At 44.2% G+C, this 24241-nt stretch overlaps 1 protein-coding gene across 1 annotated transcript in view; it reads right to left on the reverse strand.

Moving 5' to 3' along the window:
* Window positions 1–13704: 13704 nt before the first annotated feature.
* The window catches only part of KBTBD11 (kelch repeat and BTB domain containing 11), a 50201-nt gene continuing 39664 nt past the window's right edge, over window positions 13705–24241 (reverse strand). Inside the window, exon 2 of the mRNA XM_075598215.1 lies at window positions 13705–23259. Within this exon, the coding sequence (XP_075454330.1) occupies window positions 20482–22362 (1881 nt within the window). The 5' untranslated portion in view covers window positions 22363–23259 and the 3' untranslated portion in view covers window positions 13705–20481. The remainder of the gene's footprint in view (window positions 23260–24241) is intronic.

Genomic DNA, 24241 nt, shown 5'->3' on the forward strand with positions numbered 1-24241 from the left:
CCACCCAGGGACCCCTTGTGGGGCCCCCGGGGACCCACGTGGACCACCTAGAGGCCCATGGACACTCGCGGGGACAACCCGAGGGCCCACGGACAACTGCGGGAACCACCTGAGGACCCCTGGACACCCATGAGGACCACCCGGGGACACCAGACCGTCTATGTTATAAATCATGTGTTAAAATAAATAAATAAAGGTTTTATGTGGCGGCACAGGAGGTGGGTTATGTATTGGTGCTTACTACATATTTTAATATCAATTTTAAGACTAGTGTAGATGAGCAGGGGGTCTCCGGGAAGAACCTTGTTGATTTCATGTCCGGGGATCCCCCTGCTTCCCGAGATACAGACCCCGTTATGGGGTGCCAGTATCTCCTATGCATGTAAATGTCCCGCGTCACGTGACCGTTTTTGTTGATATATGTTAAAAAGGACCTTAGTAATTCTTCAGTTCCATTCCAAATAAAAATGATATCATCAATGTAGCACCGCCATAGGACAAGGTTTGCGCCAAAGGAATTGTTATTAAAAATAAAATCTTGCTCCCACATTCCTAAGAAAATATTAGCATAACTTGGCGCAAACCTCGTACCCATGGCGGTGCCACATAGCTGAAGATAAAAAGACTCATCGAAAAGAAAATAATTGTTGGTGAGAATAAAACAAATACTATTGATAATAAAATCTATCTGATCATCCTTCCATTTCTTTTCTTGTTTTGAAAGGCGTTCGACCGCCGCGCATCTCTGATCATGGTTAATGATAGTATATAGTGAGGATATATCCGCTGTACAAAGAATATAATTATCAGCCCATTGCATATCATTCAAAATATTGAGACTATGTGTAGTGTCTCTTAAATGAGAAGGTAAGTCACGAACATATGGCTGTAAAAATACATCTATATATTGGGATAAATTAGATGTTGCAGACTCAATTCCAGCTATATTTGGTCTTCCCGGAGGTCTTTTTAGATCCTTATGGATTTTATGAAGGTCATCTCTTTATTGAGATTATCCTGCTGTGGAGGAGCTGATATTGACGCTGCAAGTTTTACGATTGGAGGAGAGTATCCTGCTGATGAGGAACCTACAATAACGCTGCGAGTCCTATTACGAGAGAAGGTCTACAGTGCCAGTTCGACAGAGATTCCTGCTCATCAGTGTGGTTCACTTAACAACCGAAATTCCCATCTATCCTTGCCTAATGTGAGTGTATTACTTTTTGCCTTGATGGTTACACACAATATCACACTACTGTATTGTGTTTTCTCTTCCTTTTCTTTTTTTATATATTTCCTAATCTGATGAGATCGTGCGCAATCGGAACTTCACCCCCCTAACAAACACAAGTGGCTCTGAACTAACCCATTTGCGGTCCTGTGCGGCACCCATCAAGGAAATCTATAAGTTGGACTACTACGTATCCTTCTAGTTCACAGTTTTTTGCGCTTGTTTTCCCCCCTTTATGCTATTTTCACACATGTAGGATATTGCTTGGTCTGCCGTTTTAAGATGATTGTAGGGGAGACAGGTGAGAGGCGGGAAGGCAGGACAGCAGGACAGTAGAACAGGCCTATCAAACTCAAAATAGCTTGGGGCGAATCCTTAAGTCCGACTGCAAGATTCAGGCTGCTTACATGTTTTCCTTATGCATCAAAACGCTGCTGGTATCTCTCCCCCTTTCTCCCTTCCTCCAACCCCCATCTCTGCCTCCCTCTCTCAACATCCTCTCTCTCTCTTCCCATCCCCTCACTCCCTCTCACCCATCCCCTCACTCCCTCTCATCCATCCCATTCCCCTCTCCCCATCCTCTCCTCCACTCCCCCACTTCCCATCCCCCTCCCCTAACTCTTCTCTCCCTTCCCCCATCCCCTTCCCTCTCTCCCCCTCCCCTCTCCACCTGCACCTCCTCATATCCGCTCTATCTCCCTCCTTAATCATCCCCTCTTCCCCATCCCCTCTTCTCCATCACCTCTTCCCCATCCCCTCTTCTCCATCACCTCTTCCCCATCCCCTCTCTGTCTCCCCCCCATCCCCTCTCCATTTCTCCCCTTCTCCCTTTCTCCTCCCCCATCCCCCTCTACCTCTCTCCCCCATCCAGTGCCGTCTTAATTCATGGGCATGCTGGGCAGTTGCCCGGGGACCCCACGAGCATAGGGGCCCCACGGCATAGGGGCCCCATGCTAATCTATGCACAGACCAGAATTTAACACTAATTTTCCGATCACCCACCTCAACATTCTAATCTTCCGCTAACTCGGTAGAAGGAGAAAAATTAAGACTTGTAGCGGAGAGTTGGCAGGGCCCAGTGCACTGCTTTGCCCAGGGGCCTATAATACTTTTAAGACAGCCCTGCCCCCATCCCCTCCCCCTCGCACCCCAATCCCTTCTCTCCCCCGTCTCTCTCTCTCCCCCCCCCCCATCTTCTCTCTCCCTCTCCACATCCCCTTTCTCCTTCAAGAGAAGTCTCTATTGAAGAGGAAAAGGAATAGTAAGTGGTCCCCTTTATGCCCACTCTATTTCTATCACACTTCCCCCCTCGCTCTTGCTCTCCCACTGTTTTACTCCCCCCCCCCCACCACTCTCTCTATCACCCTTCCTCTATCTCCCCCACCATACACACCCACACAATACCTCCCTCCCCACAATACACACACACAATACCTTTCCTCCCCCACAATAGCCACATAACACCCCACAATTCCTCCCCTAATCCAAAATAGCTCCAACTCCCCACAATTCCCCCATCCCCCACAAAGGTTTAGCCCAGCGCAACTTCCCGCACTGATTGGCCAGGCCCCTGCAGTCGTTGGGCATGGGACAGTTGTCCCAACTCCCTCCCCTGTCATTCTCCGTATGGACACACTGTGTGGGGCGCATGCAGCCCATGGGCCGCACGTTTGACAGCCCTGCAGTAGAAGGTTACAATAGTCAAGATGGGAGAGAATGTGGTCATGTTTTAGAAATGTAGCATTAGAGCAACCGAGGAAACGGTTTATATATCAAACGTTTTACCAGGAAGTAATACATTGAGAGTTACCGCTCATTTTCAAGTATGTCCTGGGCACAGAGTTATAAGACAAATATATGGTTACAGGTTACAAATACATAGATACAATGAGTGATAAGGGTTATACAGTACATTATATACAAGACATTGTATGCACAGTTAAAGATAATATATATTATAGGCGTATATGACAGTTACAGACCTGATTAAAATGTGAGACAGCTTTAGTTTTGAAAGAACTTAGATTGGTGGCGGAAATAAGTAAGTATAGATATAGAATAAAGTATCTGTTGTCTAAATTTAGCATAGGTTGAACTTGATGGACGTACGTCTTTTTTCAACCTCATCTACTATGTAACTATGTAACTATATGTAACTAAATGAGAGTCTCTGGTAGACTGTTCCAGTTTTGGGGTGCATGGTAAGAGAAGTATGAACGGCCGGATACTTTGCTGAACCTTGGGACCATGCACAGTCTTTTGGAGTCAGATCTCAGATGATAAGTGCTGCATGTGGTAGGGGTGAGGGGCTTGTTCAGATAGGCGGGTAGCTTGCCCAGAAAGTACTGTATTTGAAGGCAAGACAGGAGAGGTGAACTTTGTGCCTAGACTCAGGTGATGACCAATCTAGCTCTTTGGGCATTTCACAGTGATGTGTGTTGTAATTGCATTAGGGACAAAGCGGCATATTGAGTTGTAGAGGTTATCAAGCTTGCCAAGGTGCATTTGGGTTGCCGTACCATATACTATGTCCCAAAGGGACGGTGGGCCTGTTAGTGTATCATTTAACCCTATAAAAAAACCTTGTGTCGATAAATACAATGTTTCTGACCTTAATCTATGACTAAAAGATACTGTAACATGATGAAAACATCACACATATAGTACACCTAGTTTGGCATAGGTTTTGGATGTCAGGGTATCAATGTGCAACCCAAATGTTAAATGGGAGTCAAATCATATGCCCAAATATTTGAAAGTAGTAACAGGGGCTAGGATAGTGTTAGAGTTGGTTCTGATCTGTAGTTCTTTCATTGGAAGCTTTAGAAATTTAGCCTTTGTCCCAAGTACCATTGTTACAGTCTTGTCAGATTGAAGTACGTGTCTAAGTTGAGAGAGCTTAGGGCTGTGTGCATATAAGATTATGCCATCTGCATACATGTGTATTGAGGCTCTCTTACAAGCTGTACGAAGATCATTAATGAACCCTGAGAAGAGTAGGGGAACAGAGCCTTGCGGGACACCGCAGGTGATATCCAAGAGTTAGTGTCCGAGATAGACAAATGTTGGGATCTACCTGATAGGTAGGAATGAAACCAGTTTAATGCATGCTTCCCTATTCCAGAGCACTTGAGTTTGTTCAGCAAGATAACATGAACAGCAGTATCAAAAGCCTTTGCAAAATCTAGGAATATTGCACCAGTAAGTTGTCCCAGTTCCATTCCACACTGGATCTCATTGCAAATTTATGAAGAAACAATGTACAGGTTTTAGCAACATTGTGAATGTGAAAGGAGAATCTGAGGGAGGAGACAAACGTAACAACTAGGCAGCGTGCCTAGAGTGTGTTATTGTTGACAACAGAAATGGGTAAGAGGGCAGTAGGGCCAGGCTTGGTAGAAAGTACGAGGAGCTACCTCTTTGACATGAATAAGGGTTAGGCCTCGGGCACGGTCAGCGCTTATGCGCTGACCCGTGCTGAGCCGCGCTGCTGCTCGGCACTGAGCCCCTGCAGCCGCAATGAGAGCGGCTTTAGCCGGGGCTCGCGCACGCATCAGCACGCTTGGGAAAGCGTGTGTCTGACGGAGTTTTGACATATCCCCGCTTGCCGGAGCGCAGGGCCGGTCACGTGAGCGGTTCGCCCAATGAGGGCGAACCAGCTCCGTGACGTCACTGGCGCGCCCCCAGACCCGCCCCCGACACGCCCACGGACTGCTTTCCCTGAGCCTCAGCGGGCCTCCGCACTGCTAGAACAACTATGTCCGAGGCCTTATAGGGAAGCACTCAAAAAGCTGAATGGTAGTTGGCTTACGCCTTTGAATGCTGCCTGGCTTAGAGGTTACTGACTTAAAAATCAAACTGTGGTGCTGCATAATGTAACAGTTTTATCATAGGAGATAATCCTCTTTAGCAACTCCTACAATATTGACAGAGGGGAGCCTCTGTTTGAAACTAGAATGGCATACATCAGCCATTAGATATTGGGCCAGGGAGTCTCTCTGTGAAATCACAGAATTATCTAGTGTCTATTTATTTCTCCTATGGCTTATAAATATATATTTATGCCAGTAACTATGGGTGTCACACTAACCTTGGGGACATTTCTCAGGTCCTCAGTAGTTTGCAGAGAGTTTTCCTCACATGAAATTAGAAAATAGTGAGGTCTTGTATTTTAATCTTGTGTTTGCTTTGCCCCTACTAAAAAACACAACTAAATATATTATAACATGCTTAGGTATGTATATGTACCAAAGTTCAGCTGTTTCAGGGTTGCTAATGAGAAAAGAGACAGCAAGAAGGTGAGAGGAGACCGACAGCAAGGAGGGCCGAGGAGACAGAGAGACAGAAAGGAGAGAAGGAGACAGACTGCAAGAAGAGGAGGAGACAGGTGACTGACCAGGAAGAGGGAATGGAGAGCAGCGTGCACATGGGCCAGGAGAAAGTGTAAAGCGGGGGGACAGAAAGGTGAGTAGTAGGAGGAAACAGAGAGACAGCAAGGAGAGGAGGAGACAGATGAGAAGAGGAGGAAAGGGGGAAGTGTAGTGTGCACAGAGAGAAGCAAACACAGTAAGGCAGGGAGTGTAAAGAGAGGGGGGAGAGAGTGCAAAGAGGAGCAGGGCATGATGGAGGAGAGAGTAAAGTGGGGAAAAGGAGACAAGAAACAGCAAGGCATTTCTACCAGTTTTTCTGCCAATTATAGTATTATATGAACCTATCAAATTGTTATTTAAGCAGTATGGACTACATATATAAATGCAATACTGCTATTTATGCATTTGAGCACTCCACAGCTTGAGCGACATTCAATCTTTTCTCTATGAATTTAGGAGTTAGTTGTGATGTTGGTATTTTTTGTGGATGGGAATTGGTAGTCTACAGGCCTAATGCAAACTGCTTGATGACAGCTATTGCTTGTGACTGATAGTTATTAATTATCTCCAGCGTGACTGTGATCATATGAATACCTTCAAAACAAAGGAAGAGAACCTCCATAGAGTGGAGCCTGGGTGTATGTGGAGTACAGTTCCACCTCAGCATGTGGCACCAGCAGTTAGCATAAAGTTGATAATGACTGACTTTAACTTAACCTCTCAGTGTGAAAGGGCACCCACCCCAACATGGCAGTACTTACTCCCACTGTAAACTACACAATGCAAAGAATAGGATACAGTACAACAGGTGTTAACTCCTCTACAGTAAGTGTACAAGGACATCTCCAGCCTAACCTGCTACAATGTCCATGAGAGGACCTTCAGATTGTTCCTCAGCATTGCAAACAGGAATCTAGGGCAGAACTACCATATGGGACTAGGGCCCACCACCTTTAGGGGCTATCCTCCACACGCTAGAATGTTTCTGGCATTTCTAGAGCCCCCCCCCCCTCTCTGTACACCCACTCACCAGGCCCTACCTGTGGTGTCGAGCCTTGCCAGGCGGCTGTGGAGGCAGCCCACCCAGGTGGTCCTAACACAGAAGTTAGGCCCCCATCGGAAATCAGGCTCAACATCCGCAATCACCGCCTTGGTGTGCTCCGTTCATTTCCTGCCACTGCACCCACACCTCGTCCACAGGTAGGGTCCTGGGGGTGGAGGGGGGTTGTTTTTTTGTTTTTTTTTAACTTGAACCGGGCTCGACCAGTACCTAGTTCTACCAGACAAGAATGGGTGCTGAATTTGCTCTAGCTCTTACAAATGGTCACATTCATGCAAGTTTGGTCAATATTGCAATCTTTCTAGGTGAACACACTGTACTATGTTTATGGCGGATGTAATTCTTTGCAAACACCTTTGTGAAAAAGTGACTTTCTTTAAAAATGGGTGAAAATGTTTATGAGCTGCATGATATTTGCACATCACTAATTTTACTTTTTAATTAGACATTAAAAAGTTATGATGGGTAAAAATGTTACAAAAACCCTCCACCATACAGTGGACACCAAATAAAAATACCATTTGGGGGTACATTTGCTGACACTCTGACTCACAGTGTCACTCTTTACTTCTTATCCATTTTAACATGGACCCCATAAGCTTATGCCTGCCGTATTACACAGATTTTCAGCAAAGCCTGGTTTTAATGTTAAAATGGATAAGAAGTAAAGAGGGACTCGCTGTGAGTTCTCATTTGCATGTCATTACTCAGAGGCCCTGGCTGCAGTGGAAACATTGTTTGCTCAGCGATAATGGGGAAAGACAGGGTTGCAGACCAGCCTGAGACATGCAAATGTACCCACAAGTGGTATTTTTATTTGCTGTACACTTTTTAATCCGAAATTACGGAGCTGTAAATTACTGCAGTTCAGAGTTGGTAATGTTTCTCTGTATGCCTGTGTGTAGGTGTAATGTGTATAATGTGTAATGTGTGCAATGAAGGATGTTTGAACATAAAATTGTGTATATATATATATATATATATATATATATATATATATTTTTTCTCTAAGGATGTCTGCACATCCCTCTGTGTTAGGCTGAAAGGCCTGTCGCTCATCCAGAGACAGCCAGTGAGGAAGCAGATCTCTCACCCTTTGTGATAGACTGAGCGGCCTGTCACTCACCCAGACCCGCCAATAAGTCTGCACATCTCTCCCCATCTGTGTTAGACTAATCGGATTCTCATTCACCCAGGAAACACTGGCAGTGGGGTGCAGAGGGTGAGTGACAGGTGTTAATGTCCTAATTAATGTAATCTATATTTCGGTGTAGCCCTGGTCCCCTTTGGCCTTCCAGAGACCCCCCTCATGGCTCTCAGCGCGGTCGCGGGTGCTGCCGGAGCCAGCAACAAACCCGCCGGCTGTCGGCAAAGGTGGGGGCCGGAGTAGAGAGCGCTCCGAGGCTCTGCGGCGCACCCGGCTAGCGGGGGCCGCCATTATGAATGCGTGTGCATGCGCATTGATCGCGCATGTGCAGATGAAGCTCGGGAGTTGCGGCGGCCATTGGAGAGTCACGCATGCGCAGTGGGATCGCGCACGTGGCCCCAAGTGAATAGTAGCCTCCACGGGACAACAATTCCCATGAGGCCTAGAGAGGGAAGCACCAGGTGCTCCTGTGTGGCCAATGAGAGCCAAGGATTCTCGGCTGGAGGTTTTAGATACATTTTGCAGGCTATGCGTATGGCAGTTGGAGCAGGGAGCTGGGTGAGTGAGGGTGCAAGGGAGCAGTAGCACCTTGCACTAGGCCAGTTACTCCCATAGGCCCCAGATAGCTGTTACCTTTGCCCCAGTTTGTGGTTGCTTCAGGGACAGGTCTTACGTGAGTAGTTCTGCCCCTTTAGCTGTTTGGTTAACCCCCAAGAAAGCACTTTGTGACACGCAGCCTAATTACTGGGTCTGGGCTCAGACCCATATATATAGAAAGACTATCTTCACGGAGGCCCCTCTATATATAAAGACTATCTTCACAGAGGCCCCGCCAAGCAGTGACTGTGGCCTGCCGGCTGCAGACGGATCCCTTCACGGTATAGACGGTACAGTGCATGGTGATATTATCCACACCGGAATTCACCCCACGCTTAGGAGGACATCACGTCGGATCAGGCGGATCCAATCAAGTTACTGCGGCACCCGTGGGCTGGAGCCCCGAGCAGGTACCTTTAGTAGTGCACTAATACTTCAAGGGATAGCTCTATCTCCAACACATTAGGTGGGTTTGGACCTAAGGGACATCAGGGAATTGGTGCCCAGCACCCAGGTACTTTGGGGGATACCTATGTTGATGTGTGCACCAAGTGGAGTTCTAAGTACTGTATATGATTTATGCATTTACTGTGTGGTACAGGGTACCGAGGTTATTATTGGTTATAATAAAACGGTTGCTAACATATATTGTGTGCGTGTATTACTATTACTGTGTTCCTGTAAGAGGACCATCCCACTCAGGTGGGAACCCTTACAGGTGGAGGTGCTGTGTTCGAATAATCAGGTAACCCCAGGCTCCCAGTGGCGGAGGTTCAGGTCTGCTGTGAGCCTATCTGGTAACGCAACACATCCGGTAACACAAGTGTATTATTACATATGGTCCCCATCTGCGATAGGGGGGCCCAAAAGGTGTTAAATTTACTTTTCTAAGGATGTCTGCTCATCCATCTGTGATAGATTGAACAGCTGTCACTCACCCAGAGACAGGTAGTGAGACTGCACATACCTCCCCCTCTGTGATAGGCTGAGCATCCTGTCACTCACCCAGAGTCAGCCAATAAGACTGCACATCTCTCCCCCTCTGAGTTAGACTGAGCGGCCTCTCACTCACCCAGGAATTGTAATGGCAGTGGTGTGCAAAGGGAGAGTGACATGTGTTAATGTCCTAATTACGTAGGCTGCATATCTCTCCCCCTCTCTGATAAGCTGAACGGTCTGTCACTCACCCAGAGACAGCCAGTGATTTACCTTTCAGTTTCAAACTAAAACAATTTCCCATATGATTGGCTTTTCAATGACCATCAATAAGTCACAAGCCCAAATGTTTGACTAAATATGCCTTTATCTACCTTCTGTAAGCCTATTTGTAGTCATGGACAATTATATGTTGTTCTATCAAGAGTCAGATCGTTTGATTCACTTACTGTAGTGTCGGAAAAGATCCCAGAAATTGACAATTGCGTCTTTAGAGAAATCTTAAAAAATATAAGTAATTTTTTTTTAAATGCGTGAATGTTTAATTAATAACCTTTCAGATCTCCTAGTTCGGCGTATGTTACGCCGGACACAGCAAGTATTATAATTTAGTTCTGACTCATTGCACAATTCTCTACCCGAGTCTGTGTTTAATGTAATAAATTGTTAAACAACACAAGCACCCTTGCTCAGCTTTAACAGAAATGTGGAAATGTAGATTGGGAGGTAATTAACCCTATTTACTTACATATATTGTATATATCGGTTAATAAGAATTTTAACCCAGGGAGTGTTAGGACCTGCTACGGTTATGCCTTCAAAGTGGCAGCAGGCTTAAGACGCTTTGGCCAAAGACGCTTTTTTCAAGAGATATATAGGTATTGCACTGTGTATTTTTGTCACATTGGAAGTAGCTTTGGGCATCTTTGTCTGTTTTTTGTTGTATACATTTAGCCACGCCCACTAGCACTCCTTTTGACACATATACATATATATTATGTGGTAATGGTAGGGGTTTCTTAGAGCTTGTTGGGTATCTGTGTGTTTATTAACTGTGTGCAGCTGGTCTCAGCTGCTTTTGGGAGGGTAGTGGCCCCTCCCCCCAAGGTTTAAGCTTGCCCTTCCCCACTTTCCAAGTTGGCAGGTCAGTTTCATTTTGCCAGGTTACGACAGATCCAATGTGATCATTCTTCCTGTAATTATACAGGGTAATAAGAATTTTAACCCAGGGAGTGTTATTACCTGCTACGGTCATGCCTTGAAAGTGGCAGCAAGCTTAAGACGCTTTGGCCAAAGGGTTAAACTAAATGAACCTTTTTTCAAGAGAATATATAGGTATTGCACTGTGTATTTTTGTCACATTGGAAGTAGCTTTGGGCATCTTTGTCTGTTTTTTGTTGTATTTCTTTCTCTTTTTCAAGTTTTATAATGAATAGTTTTCTATATTTGAAAACACACAGTGAAGGCGCAAATAAGTATAAATGGTGATCTGTGTAGTGCCCTGTATGTGACAAAGAAGCACTCACAGACGGTCTGCTGTAATAAATGACCACAATACAGCCAAGATGAAAATGGCTGCAAGCTGGAGTACTCCTCACATAAAACACGAGAGGACATAGCATAATACAGTTTAATGATACAACAGAACAGGGAAGAAAGAGAGAACGCACATTTCCCAGTCTGTTATGCGCATTGAGTGTGTTAAGGAACACTCTAGCCTCTCAGGATTAGGCCACAACCTCCGCCTGTTAGCCCACGATGCTCCGCTCCACTCCCCACAGGGTCCACCAGCTAAAAGTGAAAGTTCTCCACATCACTGGGAACGTTTGATAATTTTCACATATTCACATTTTATTTAAGCTTAGTGACATTTATTTCAATTCTAACAAAGTTGCAAATATTCAAAAATGCAAAAAATAAATAAAAAATAAAGCAAAATTTGCCCATCTTTACGATAAAGGAGACAAATTGGACCAAAATGCCTAAATACACTTGTCATTTTCTTAAAGGGGCAGAACCACATAGCAGGTCCAAACCAAACAATTCACATCTAGTTTTGTGAACTAACAAAAAGTCATATACCAAAAAGCATTAGATAAAGAGTGTAAAAACTTTACAAAGCTTTTGTTTACCAGGAAAAGTTAAACATTAAAAAATGTTTTAAAAAAATCTTATATTTGTAAAAACAAATGTCAAAGGTGTCAATCAACAACCAGATGTAGCAAGCTTTATTTGACATACTGATATAGCCTAGCCCTTCGGCCGCTATCCTTCTTTTAGGCCCTCACAGTATGTCCTGTTAGGCACAGGCTCTGTGAGGGATAAGCGCTTTCAATAAGCCTAGTTTGCTATTGCAGCCTGGATGCATTGTTACTGTACCAAGGGCGGGCCTAGCAACAACCAGAGTGTGTCCGTCTTGGGGGGGATACCAGCTGGGTCACATGACCTAAATGTGATGCCTGTCGGTATCAGACCTGCCCTGTTATGGGGCAGGGTTACAAGCCACACCCTAGGGATATACTGACACTCTCCCAGAAGTCAGTCTGTCTCCCCTCCCCCTGCGGAGTGGAAATATGTATTATCCTGTGTACCATCAAGGATAAGGAGCTGGATGGGGCCTGCAGGGCCTTATGTAAAAGTAGTGTTGCTCCCAAAGGGAATGCTGTGACTTGCTGTGTAAGGACAATAAACATCAGTTAAACCTATCTGTGTGGATAACTGCCTGGTTCACAAAAGGAGTGTCAGCATGGACCATCCTGGTCACCCTGGGATCCTCACTGGCTGGAGGCGCTGTAACCTGAGGGATTAACACTGAAAATCTGTGCTGATGCCTCCCCACAGCACCACGGAGTATCTCATGACTTCCTGTTCCGGCCAATTTTGGTATAATCACAGCCTAAGTGTCTGCGGTGCCATGGTCACATGACCGCAGCAGTCGTGGAACAAAAGGATTAACACTATGGGGGATCCCATCCAGAAGCATGGACTCCCCCCTGCAGCTCCATCACAGCAGTCACTCTCCCCAGCACCGCAGACGTTTGCTTGTTCATCCACGGCACCTATGACAGTGAGCCTGGCTACAAAAGGAGTGTCATCTGTACACAGTACTTAGTGTATTTTCATTATACGAGGGACTGACTTCTAAATGAGGTCATACTCTTTGCTTCAATCTGGCTACAAAACTGAATTGATACATCCTGCCTGAGTTTCCTCTGCATGTATGTATATCTTGATTTGAATAGCGCCATCCATGTGCCTCGTGCTTTACAGCAGTAATTACAGGACAACATTTAAAGAGGCAATCCAAGTGGGCGTTTAAAAAAAAAAATTTAAACATAGGATTGAGCAGGGGGTCTCCAGAACTGAACCCCTTTATTTTCAGCTCCGGGGACCCCCTGCTTCCGGAGATACAGACCTCCATAGAGGGTGCCGGTAGCTGCTCTGCTCGGCTAGCAGAGATCACATAATAGCCGCTTTTCAAAGCTCCCGCGCCCTGCGGGCCAATAGGAAGCTGTGACATCATCTGGTGCAGCTTCCTATTGGCCCATGTGGTGTGGGTGCTTTAAAAAGCAGAGAGAAACGGCAACCTCTTAGGCCTCGTTCAGGGTGCCAGCTGCATGACTCGGAGGGAGGGCGGGAGGGAGGCAGTGCGGCAGTTTGCTGGGCGATCTGTGTTTATCCCCCAGCAGACTTTTCAGCGTTGGGGAGGGGGCGGGGTTACACACAGCAGGGTAAGTATCGAGGTTAAATCATTCTGAAGAATGATTTCATTGGCTGCCTAGGTCCCAGTGACGCTGCTGCAGCTCCAAAAAACAAAATTTTCGTTTATTGAAACTGTAGTCAGCTTCAACTCCTGGCTTCGGAGACAGGGCGGTTGCTACCCTGAAAACCAGTATTCAAATTGAATACTTTGTTTCTCACGGCAGCACGCATGGCAGCACGCCCTCCTTCCGAAGCCAGCACCCTGAACGAGGCCTTAGGGGATCTGTATCTCCGGAAGCAGGTGGATTCATGGATTGCTTCTTTAATCCCCTTTCTGCAAAAATAGAACAAATTTGTGCAGACAAAAGTGCGACTGAGAGACTATCATAAATAATTCCTAGGAATGTATCAAGGCAAAAAACTAGCGTCATATGTATCAATGAGAAAATAAATCTTATTGCCAGCGATTGGATTTTTTCTTTGATAAATCTGGACTTGGACGTTAATGAAGTTACTTCCATGATTAAGTATTTGAGTGGGGTTTTAAAAAATATAATTAGATTCTTATTTTATCAAACCTGTTGCAATATACAGGTGGAATTGTACCCATTGCTTTAAATTAAATTAAATTAAATTAAACACTCCACACTACAGCCAGAGGGATGCTTGTAGTTTACATTTTATTACATTACAGTTTAGCCAGAATACATCAAGTGGAAGAAATTATACAGTGAATTTACATATATATATGTATATAATATATACATATATGTAAGAGTTAGTACAAAACACATCAATTTCACATGAATTTTAAATGAGCTGTGCACAGATACCAAACACTTACCATCGTTCATTGCTGCCAATTGGCAGCATTAAAGTATTTCTGCGTTTAAAATAGCAGTGTGATCATTCTTTAAGTTTAACCTTTCCGCTGCCAGAGGGGTCTATGGCGTGGGTCTGTGACGCACACGGCAGGGTCTTGCTTGGCAGGATCCTCTGGCAATGAAATGGTTAATGCTGGTGATAGCCTTAATCTCGACCACGCCTATGACAAAAGAGCCATTGAAACACAATGCATGTCACATATTATGGGTTAATGAAACATTTAATTTGTAACATAGTTGGCATCTATAGTTTTTTTTCCCTTCTAAAACGTGCATCGTTAAATTAATTTTAAAAAAACATGAGCATTATCAAAGCTCTAATCCGCTTGCTGACTCGACTGTCAATTATATGACGTTGCTAAAAGAGCTATATTTACTAAGCAGTGCTAAGCCATAAATCGCCTTATGGTGCCGTAACATACATTCTCACCCATTCACTTGACTTGTAAGGTGGGTTATGGTGCCGAAAAGGGGTCAAGTGGTTTAGCACAGTTTAGTAAATATGGGCCATAATGAATAAGAACATTAGTTACTAATTTCTTAGACTGTGACAGAATCCAAACAAGTTAACAGTAAACATTATTTATATTCAATTTTCAAAGTCTGCATTGCCAGGCTTGGTGCACCATAATTTAATAACAAAACAGGGTCAGGGTGGCAAAGGCCATGGAACCTACAGTATGTACTAAGATCATATTTAAATCATTTTTATGTGCGTCAATATTGTGGTGGTCTTTTTTTTTATAACTAATGTTATCAAATAATAGTGTCATCATAATAGCCATGCTGTGTAAAGAATAACTTTTTTAAACCAATTTAATGAAATATCCGTGCTACATCAAATACATTTTTGGTTGATACATAGCAACTTCGTTCTGCAATAACACTTAACAGACACTTTAGGGTTTACACAGAGTTGAACTTTGAAGAAGAAATTGACAAAAACTTTCTACTGCACTTTTTTAGGGTGCTCAGAAACATTATTTTGCACTCTATACCATTAATACCTGTACACCTAGTGAAGTCCGTTTCTGTATGTCAAAGAAAAGGAAAAAACTACTTTTTGATGCTGGCAGCGCAGATTGAGAAATGTTAAATTAATACATAGGTATTACAAGCACCCTTTGTGAAAAAAAATAAAATAATTTGCAATGCTTAGTACATAGGCCCCTATATCTTATAATGAGCAAGTTTATCGACCCATGTGCAAGCTTCTAAATCTTTGACAAAGTTCACTCTGGGCTATAGCTATGCTATATACAGTGTCCACTTTCATTTCACATTGCCAGTGTGTGTGTGAGATACAGTACATACAATGTTATCCTGTAATCCAATTTAAAATGGCTTTACTATGAAAGCATTGGGAAGCAGATTAACACCATTACTGATAATGCTGATGAAGAAATGTTGGCACTGTTGATATACGGTAAGCTATTGCCAATGATACAATATGGAGTGTGATAAGTTTATTAGTACAATGTTGAACCCTGATAGACAGGGGTCCACCTGTGGGGCTTGATGTAACCCTGCTCATATACATATACACACATATACACACACACATTAATAGGTGTCTTGGAAAAAATGAATGGTGTTCAATAAAGATCAACATTTCGGTCCTCGCTGGGGCCTTTGTCAAGACATTTATCTTTATTAAGCACTGAAGTTTTTGCCAGATACTACGGAGCGCCTTGTTATTTTTTAACATACTTTATGCCATAACCTTGTTAGGAGACAATGTAAAACACTTATCAGAGAACTTCTTTATAACACTGTTGTTTTAATAGTACATGATTCTTTGTCATTTGTGAAAACTTTTAACAGAACAGCATTAAAATTGACCATATCGGAAGGTCCCTTCTGAATTAAGGACGTAAGGGAGCTTCACAGTCCATGTTCCACAATGCAGCTGTATAATGATCACTTTACTCCAATTACAGTAACTATAAAAAGGTAAAGAATACTTTCCAAGATCCTTATGATAAAGAAATACTCCAATATAGTAGTTATCAAAAATGTAAGCTACTCAATGTGCAAAAAGGGCAGCCATCTTAATGGCGATGAACAGCTTAGCTGTGATCTGGAGCGGGAAAAAAAAAACTTTAGAATTAACCATTTTTAAACCCCTCAGGCAAGGAAGGCAGAAAATGAACTTAAACTCTTTCAGCAGAAGTCTCTACATGCATAAACAGGTCTTACCAGGACATGCCAGCCATATGTATACAAATGCACATCTACAGTATCTATCACATCTATAGCATTTATGCAACTTTATGAACAATTAGAAAGGCCCAATTTATAAATGTTCCGCCAGGAAGTGGCCAAACATAAGGAAAGTATTTCACGTGTGTTCTAATAGTATCATTATTTCCAACACATTTATTTTTTAATGTCAACTACATTTCCAGTTTTCTTGACTAAATTAGTCCTGAAATCTAAATTTAAAAAAATGTGCACTGCCATACTAAAAAAATCATCCAGTCTTTGTTGTATAATTTGAAATATGTTGCTGTAAAAAAAGAGCTTTGTAAATGTGAAATGATAATCATACAATTTCCAAGAAACACTGTGGTTCACGTGTATTTATAGAATACAAGTTATATGCTGTACAAAGAGTATGCAATTAATCTCAAATATTTTAACTTGAAGCGGAAATAATAATCACGTTTAGTTCAGACGTGTGATGTCTTCTTCAATTGATTTCACTACCATGTAGCCTGAAGTCACCACTAAGAGTTAAGATTGTCAATCAGATCAGCACCAGTCCTATTATTTAGAGATCAGTCACTTTAGTGCTGGAGGGGCAGTCAAAAATGTGCACATCTGATGCACCAACCTCGACATGTTTAGATTGCGGTGCATTTTTTAATACAAAACAAATATTTCTACATCAATGTGTACAAATCATAAATAATTGCCTAATTTTGTAAATGGTAGAAGTAGTTAGCAGCAACTTCCTACTACACTGGTAACCTTGCTAAATGAAGTTGTTATTATTTTCCTGTTTCTCTGCTCCATAGACTTGTAACACGTTTTCAGTAATAGGAGTTAGTTAGGATCTCAGGCTCAACTACACAAAGAATACAGCAGCAATCCCAATGTTGCAGTGATGACAGCGGAGTTCAAACACAGGGGGGGGGGGGGGGTTATAGATCATTTGCAATATAAATCTGTCATAATTTCACATTGGTTCACCGACAGTAAAGCAGGTTTAAGGTTTAGCAAAAGTTTCCAACTCCAGTCCTCAATGCCAACTAACAGTGCAGGTTCTAAGTATACTCCAGCCTGAACAGTCCCAGACGCTGGGACTACCTGTGCTGATCAGATGATAGCCTTAAAACCTACAGTGTAAGTGGTCCCTGGGGACTCGAGTTGTGAACCTCTAGTATAGGGAATATGAGATAAATTGAGCTGTAGTCTTTTTGAGCTAGGGGAAGACGGGAATAGGTAAGCAGTGGCCAATTACTTTTTGAATGGACAACTGTTAACATTCAAAATAACTGAGAGAACTGTGAGTGCCAAATGCGGGCGCCATTAGACAGAAACTCCTACTGACGTCAATGGGAATTTACGTGGCATCGTGCCCCGATCATTGATTTTTTGCTATTTAATATATAACCCCCATGTTTTAAAAACAATATCAGAATTCTATTGTTCTTTATGAACAAAACAGTTTCTATGTATGTAACTTTACATGTACTAGCCCTTGTTTAAAATGGAATTTACTGGATATATTCATCTGAATCGGTAACTGCAGCATGTAGTTGTAAAAAAAATAAAAAAATAAACATTTTTATGGGATTAATCAGTTTCTAACTGTAGTTAAATGCAGTGAATGAACTGTCAACATCATTTACCTGCAGAATGGTAGAACATCTGGTTCTATTCTAAAGGAAATTCTGAAAGTGTTACCCAAAAGCCAGCCAGCATTGTTGGCATTCTTCCACACTCAGTAACCATCATTTTCAATGAAACAACTGATACATTAATAATCTTCCTAATCAAAAATCAGTGTAATCATCTGTCGCACACACACAAAAAAAAGGAAATGTTTGCCAAACACAGGGCTTTACCTTATCTTGGTGTTTTTTTTTTTTTATTCTGCCGAGACGTGTAACAGCACATTTAGCGCAATGTTTCAGGCGTCAATACCTCTTCATGAGGTACACTTAGTGATATAGTGACAGTGATATGCTATCTGATGAAGGGGGATTGACCCCCAAAACATTGTGCTAATTGTGCTGTTAAATGTCTCAGTGGGGGGGAAAACAAACAAACAAACAAAAAAAAAACATGCCTGTGTATGGCAAACAGTGTGTGTGTGTGTGTGTGTGTGTGTGTGTGTGTGTGTGTGTGTGTGTGTACTGATTTTTGCTGATTTTTTTTGCTTAAGAGATCCTGGCATACATCCAGCCAGCACCTACACTTACTACTGATTATTTATTTAAAGTTGGAGAAATGTGTCCATTTGCTCTAGTCTTTTGAAGATTATTAATCAGTATGTAATGGCGATCAATTATCTGTGTAATACTTGATATTTGCAAGCAGCTTGGCGAATGGCTATTACTACTAACATTAATGGTGCTATTTACCAATGTCTCCCAGCTGCAAAACGTAGTACAACAAGAAAAGGGAATATTATAAAAAACAGTTAACACACTCCGAGATGCAGTTTGTTTTTCAGATACATTAAAGTATTGGAAAAAGCACAGAAACAAATGTGAGCACATATCTCTTATATTCTTATCCAGTATGCTCCAATGTCCCAACAATTAATCATTTAGTCACTTTTCAGTAAAAACAAGTTGAATGGGGACAAAATGTTTGAGATCTATTATTGTAAGTGAGGCATGTACAAATGGATATGTAAATATTATTGTGTCCAAACAAAATTTAACAGACTGCATCATTAGACTGTTTGCTTGTACTTCCTCCCAAAGTGATGACTAAAGACAGGATGTGGCTCAAGGCATCCTAACTGAGACCTAGTAAAGTGCATACATATCACAGCACATTGCTATTTTCTTTTCCTTTCTAAAACATATTCTGTACCCAAGTGTGTGTGTCTGTCATTATATATATTTCTAAAAGCTCCCTACAGATGCATATAACTCCTGTTTAATGACTAAAATGTTGAAGTACGTTTATCAGTCAGTAAGTAAACTTTGATGATTTCTACACAGAATGAGCTTTTGACCAAAATGTATTAACTATTTGTGTCCCAGATTTGCAGCTGAGTGATTTTGATTTGATAGCCACCAAAATGTTGTAGGAGACAGTTTTTAGTATTTTCTCAAGGTTTGGTACATCGTTTTATTTTTAGGAAAAAGGTGGAAGTGTTAGTCGAAGATAAGGAAAGATCTTGGTCTTTTAAAATTTGTAATGTATAGGGAGTCATCAAAATGTTCTATTACAATTGATCACTGTATGTGGCATTGGCACACTACAAAATATCAAAATTTTGACCAACAATACACAATACAGTATTGCACCTCTAACTGTTTTATCATTCTTTCTGGATTTCACATCTAAAACATAGTACATCCTGTATAAAGGTGATCATGATCCCTCTGAAAAGCATTTGTTGCCTTTGATCCCCAAGCCCAAAAATATGCCACTGTGGCACAATATTAGTTTATTAGCTGCCTGAGAGAAAGCCCAAAGGCTGGGAAGAGATTAACCTCACACACCTATAATTAGCTTTACTTTATAAGCCTTAACATTTCTCTGATGGGGAGAAGAGGGATTTGCTGCTGAATCTTCACATCATGCCTAAAATGAAATGTAGACACCCTGCAGCAATCAAGGGAAAAAGTATGGCCTAAGGTACAGGCATTTTATTTGTATGCTATTTTAGTGTTACGCAACGGAAACAGTTTCCCCAGGATAATGCCAACAAGCTTGTTTTTTTTTCTTTAAGCACACACAATACTACATAAATGAAATGTTGGCAGCCTTTAAAATTCAATAAGCAGAGCATGGTGTGTGTTTGTGTGTCAAGATCACAGTTCCTGAAAGAGTTAATACAAGATGATGGATAGAGCAACATACATAAAGAGGTTCTGTTTAAATTGTAAAGTTGTACAGTACACCCATGCAGATAGTCTGTGTCACAGATAAGCTCCTGGTTACAGAACAGAATCACACGTCAAATGCCAAGCATGTTGTGGTCCAAATGTACTTTGTGCTGTGATTACCTCATCCTTGTGCGATAATGGTTTGTTTATAGGTACTGTATATGACCACCTCAGCTTTGCGCTTCACAAGTAGAGTCTTACATTAAACATACGGTAGTAGTCCACCAACAGCATTCATTATCATGATTTTCACCCAGGTCAATTAAGAATTAGCATGTTAGTGCACAAAGTAACAGTTCATTTGACCACACACCTACAACATGTACAGTAGCAGCTTCTTCTTCTTCAAGAAAGAGTTTTCGTAATGGCAAATTATTGTAGCACTAAAGTGGGCATCAAAAGAAAATCAACATAGCAGACATGCCAATGGCCTGGACCCTAGAGAACATACATTACACATGTATATACACGTCTGCTTTAATGTACTGGCTTCCCCTCGGGCAAGGAGAGCACAAATGGGTAGAGGACCCCCTTGACCTCTTCTGGGGAAGGGAAGTGCTCTGGGTCACAGGTGCCCATCTCCCCCCCGGCTCGCTCCGGGGGTAGGGGGACTCGCAGGGTGCCGGCTCGGTTCAAGCAGTAGATGCTGCCCCCCATCACCGTGCAGCGGAAGGGCAGCAGCGGCGGCGGGGGGCCGGGCCCGGGCCGCAGCAGGCTGACCCCCTCACTCCAGTGCCTGGCCATGCAGTTGTACGTGAAGACGCTGAGCCCGTGCTCCCGGCTCACATCAAAGCGGTAGATGCAGCCGCGGTGGGACACCATGCCGGCGGAGCGGCGGCGGCTGCTGCTGCTGTAGGGGCACTCCTGCCACTCGTCCCGCCGGGGGTCGTACTTGAGTAGGCGGTAGAAAAGGGTCCCCCCCGACACATAGATCTCCCCATTGCATGTGGTGGCTTCGTGGGCCACGGCAAAGGCGCCCTTGGGCAAGGGTGCCACCGGGCTCCAGCGGTCCAGGCGGGGGTCATACTTCTCCACCGTGAAGAGACATTCGCCCCCGATGGCGTACAGGTGCCCGTCCAGGGCTACTAGCTTGAGCTGGGAGCGCGGCTGGGACAGGGCGCGGGCCTGGTCCCAGGAGCCGGTCAGCGGGTTGTAGCAGGAGACCCGGTCGGAGAGCCGGGCCCGGTCCCCGCTGCCCCGGATGCCGCCCGCGATGAAGAGGTAGTTGTGCAGCACGCAGACCCCGCAGCCCTTGGTGTTGGCTTCCTCCGGCAGCCGGGTCAGCGGCCTCCAGCCCCCCGGGGAGCCGCTGTAGCAATGCACCTGCGGGGTCGCCCCGTCGTCTTCCTCCAGCGACACCACCGAGGAAGGGCTCTGGGGCCGGCTGCTCTCCCGGCTCTGGGGCCGGCTGCTGCTGCTCAAGCGTTCAAACGCGTCGTTGACCTCCGCCACCACCAGGCACTGCCGGCCCTCCGCCCTGCGCTGCAAGATCAGCTCCCTCTCCGCCCCGGTCAGCCTCCCGTACACGGCGGGGTCCCGCAGCACCTGCAGGAAGTGGTCGCTCATGAACTTGTAGGCGGCCTCCTTCAGCTCGCTGAGCCGCTGCTTCTTGGCGATGCACAGCACCGGGTAGCAGTTCTGCAGCGCGATCTGGGCGCGCAGGCTGTCCGCGGCGCGCTGCACGGCGCACGGCATCTGCAGCAGCGTGGCCGCGCGGATCACCTCCGCCACGTTGTCCGGCCGCACCTCCAGCCGTGCGCTGTAGATGTAGTCCAGCAGCAGCCGCAGCGTCGGGTAGCTGACCCCCGTGACCTTCAGGATGTCGCGGGACGACCTAGCCCGGAAGTAGTCGCTCTTCGCGGCCAGCACGGACTTGTGGGCGCGGATCCGCTGCCCGCCGCTCACCTCGATCACCAGGTCGGGCTCCCCGGGAGGCGGGGGGTCGCCCCCTGCCTGACACCCCCGGGGGTCTCCGGGTCCCACCTCCCCGCTTCCCTCAGCTGCTGTGAGGAGATGCTCGCTCCCCTCTCCCTCCCGGGGCCCGGGTGGGCTCCTTCCCTCCCCCTCCTCTTCGGATTCAGACGTGGCATTGTCCGTGTCCCACCGGCTCCCCACCCCCGAAGTCCTGGTGTCTCCCTGCACCTCGGCTTCCCGGTGCCCGCTGAACCCCCCGTTGGTCTCTGTGTGAGGAGAGCTGTCCACCGGGCTGTGCTGAAGCAGCGCGGCGCTGCCAGTCGCCCCCGGCCGCCCTTCAGGGGCACTCTCGTAGTCACACGCCCTTTTGGGGAAAGTCCCGGTCTCCCCCTCATTCATATTCAAGTCACCTGGATAACATGCGATGGGCACCGAGTTCTCCATGTCCCCCCCGGGCTGTCACAGGCTGCACATAATAATGATGACCTCTCTGTGCTGCTGCTGCTGCTGCTGCTGCGTGTGTCTGGCTTCACTCCTGTTTCCTTGGCATAGCCCCAGCCAGGGTTTGTTTCACAGGCTGCTGCTTCGCCTCCTGAGAGCAGAGGGGTGTGCTAGGGCTGAACTAGTTACACATCAGGACTGAACTCTTCAACCTTTATAAGTCCCAACTTTTTCAGGTTCCGTGAGGATTGTTTTACTTTCATTATCAGCCTTGTGCAATTAGCAGTGTTAAGATTGTATGTGGGGGTGATCATTGCCCTTTTGGAGATTTCACATGAATCAAGTAGCAGTTTTTTTGTTTTAAAACCTCTTGCAGTATTTCACAGCTCACTATTTCATGTTTGGACACGTGAGAGAAGTGAGTCAACAATGCCCCATACTTGCGAGTCTTACATCAATGTGTAAACGTGGTAATAGTACTCCTTCCTTGCGATCCACAGACATGTATAGAGATCTCATGGATGATTGCAGGTTATATACAGTTGTTTATAGTTGAAAATAATGCAAGTGGCAGGGCAGCTGAGTTTCCTAATGTTTATTTTGTTTTATTGTGGTGTTAACTGTCCTTTTTTTCTGGTGCAGAGTTGAAGTGAAATTACCATTTGATTATATTTAAGGTGACACTGTCTTGACATTTATAATTCTCTTTAGAAGATAAGCAACTTTCACTTATACAGCAACTGTCAGTGCTATCATCTTCTGAATGCAAACTCCTTGTGGTGTTACATGTACATCCTGCTATTAATATGTGTCGTTCTTTCTTTTACAGGGACGAACTTGATATTCTGGACATATTTAAAGTCTGTGTTTTTGTTCATAGTCTCCTGGATTCCTTGTGTCCTGCAAAATAAAGAAAAAAGTTGAAAAGTCTTGTCACAAAACAGTTGCACAGTTATATATTTTTAAATTCTCTACTATCACTGGAAGTCATGTTGTAGCACAGGGCTACTACATATTGAGGCATTTTTGTATCACATTCTTGAAAAGCGCATCTAGATTCATATTAAACTTATAATCAGGTTTCTGGCATAGGGATATCTGACAGAAATTTTTACAAAACCTCAGATTTTAATACAGAATACATTGAGCGATGTTATTTCCCAGATACATAATTCAATGCATCTATTATAATATACTGTATGTGTAAACTACAGGCATACCCCGGTTTAAGGACATTCACTTTAAGTACACTCGCGAGTAAGTACATCTCGCTCAATAGGCAAACGGCAGCTCGCGCATGCGCCTGTCAGCACGTCCTGAACAGCAATACTGGCTCCCTACCTGTAACGAAGCTGTGCGCAAGCGGGGAGACTATAGAGCCTGTTACAAATGTGTTATTTACATCAGTTATGCACGTATATGAGGCTTGCAGTACAGTACAAGCATCGATAAGTGGGGAAAAGGTAGTGCTTCACTTTATGTACATTTTCGCTTAACATACATGCTCCGGTCCCATTGCGTACGTTAATGCGGGGTATGCCTGTATAGTTATGAATTACATGGTCAGAATGAAGCACTTCCGTTTCAAAGTATTTTTTACTCTGGTTTACATAACGGGGGGGAAATCAACTCAAATTAAACTTTGATAGTTGATTTCAATTCTGGTTTGAGTTGTTGTCCTAGTGAACTACAGTATAACTTTATAAATCAGTATTCTGCTGTGTAATCATTACCTCAAAAAAGGGCATAATTCAAAATAAAATGAATAGGATATATTTTTGAATTATGTATTTAGATAGAAAGAAGAGTTATAAATCTTATGGGTTAATGTTTCCCACTTCTATGACACTAACTGCAGAAGCTCAGCTAGCTCCTTCAACTC

The sequence above is a fragment of the Ascaphus truei genome, chromosome 4 (genome assembly GCF_040206685.1).
Source record: "Ascaphus truei isolate aAscTru1 chromosome 4, aAscTru1.hap1, whole genome shotgun sequence".
In the NCBI taxonomy this organism is placed as follows: Eukaryota; Metazoa; Chordata; class Amphibia; order Anura; family Ascaphidae; genus Ascaphus; species Ascaphus truei.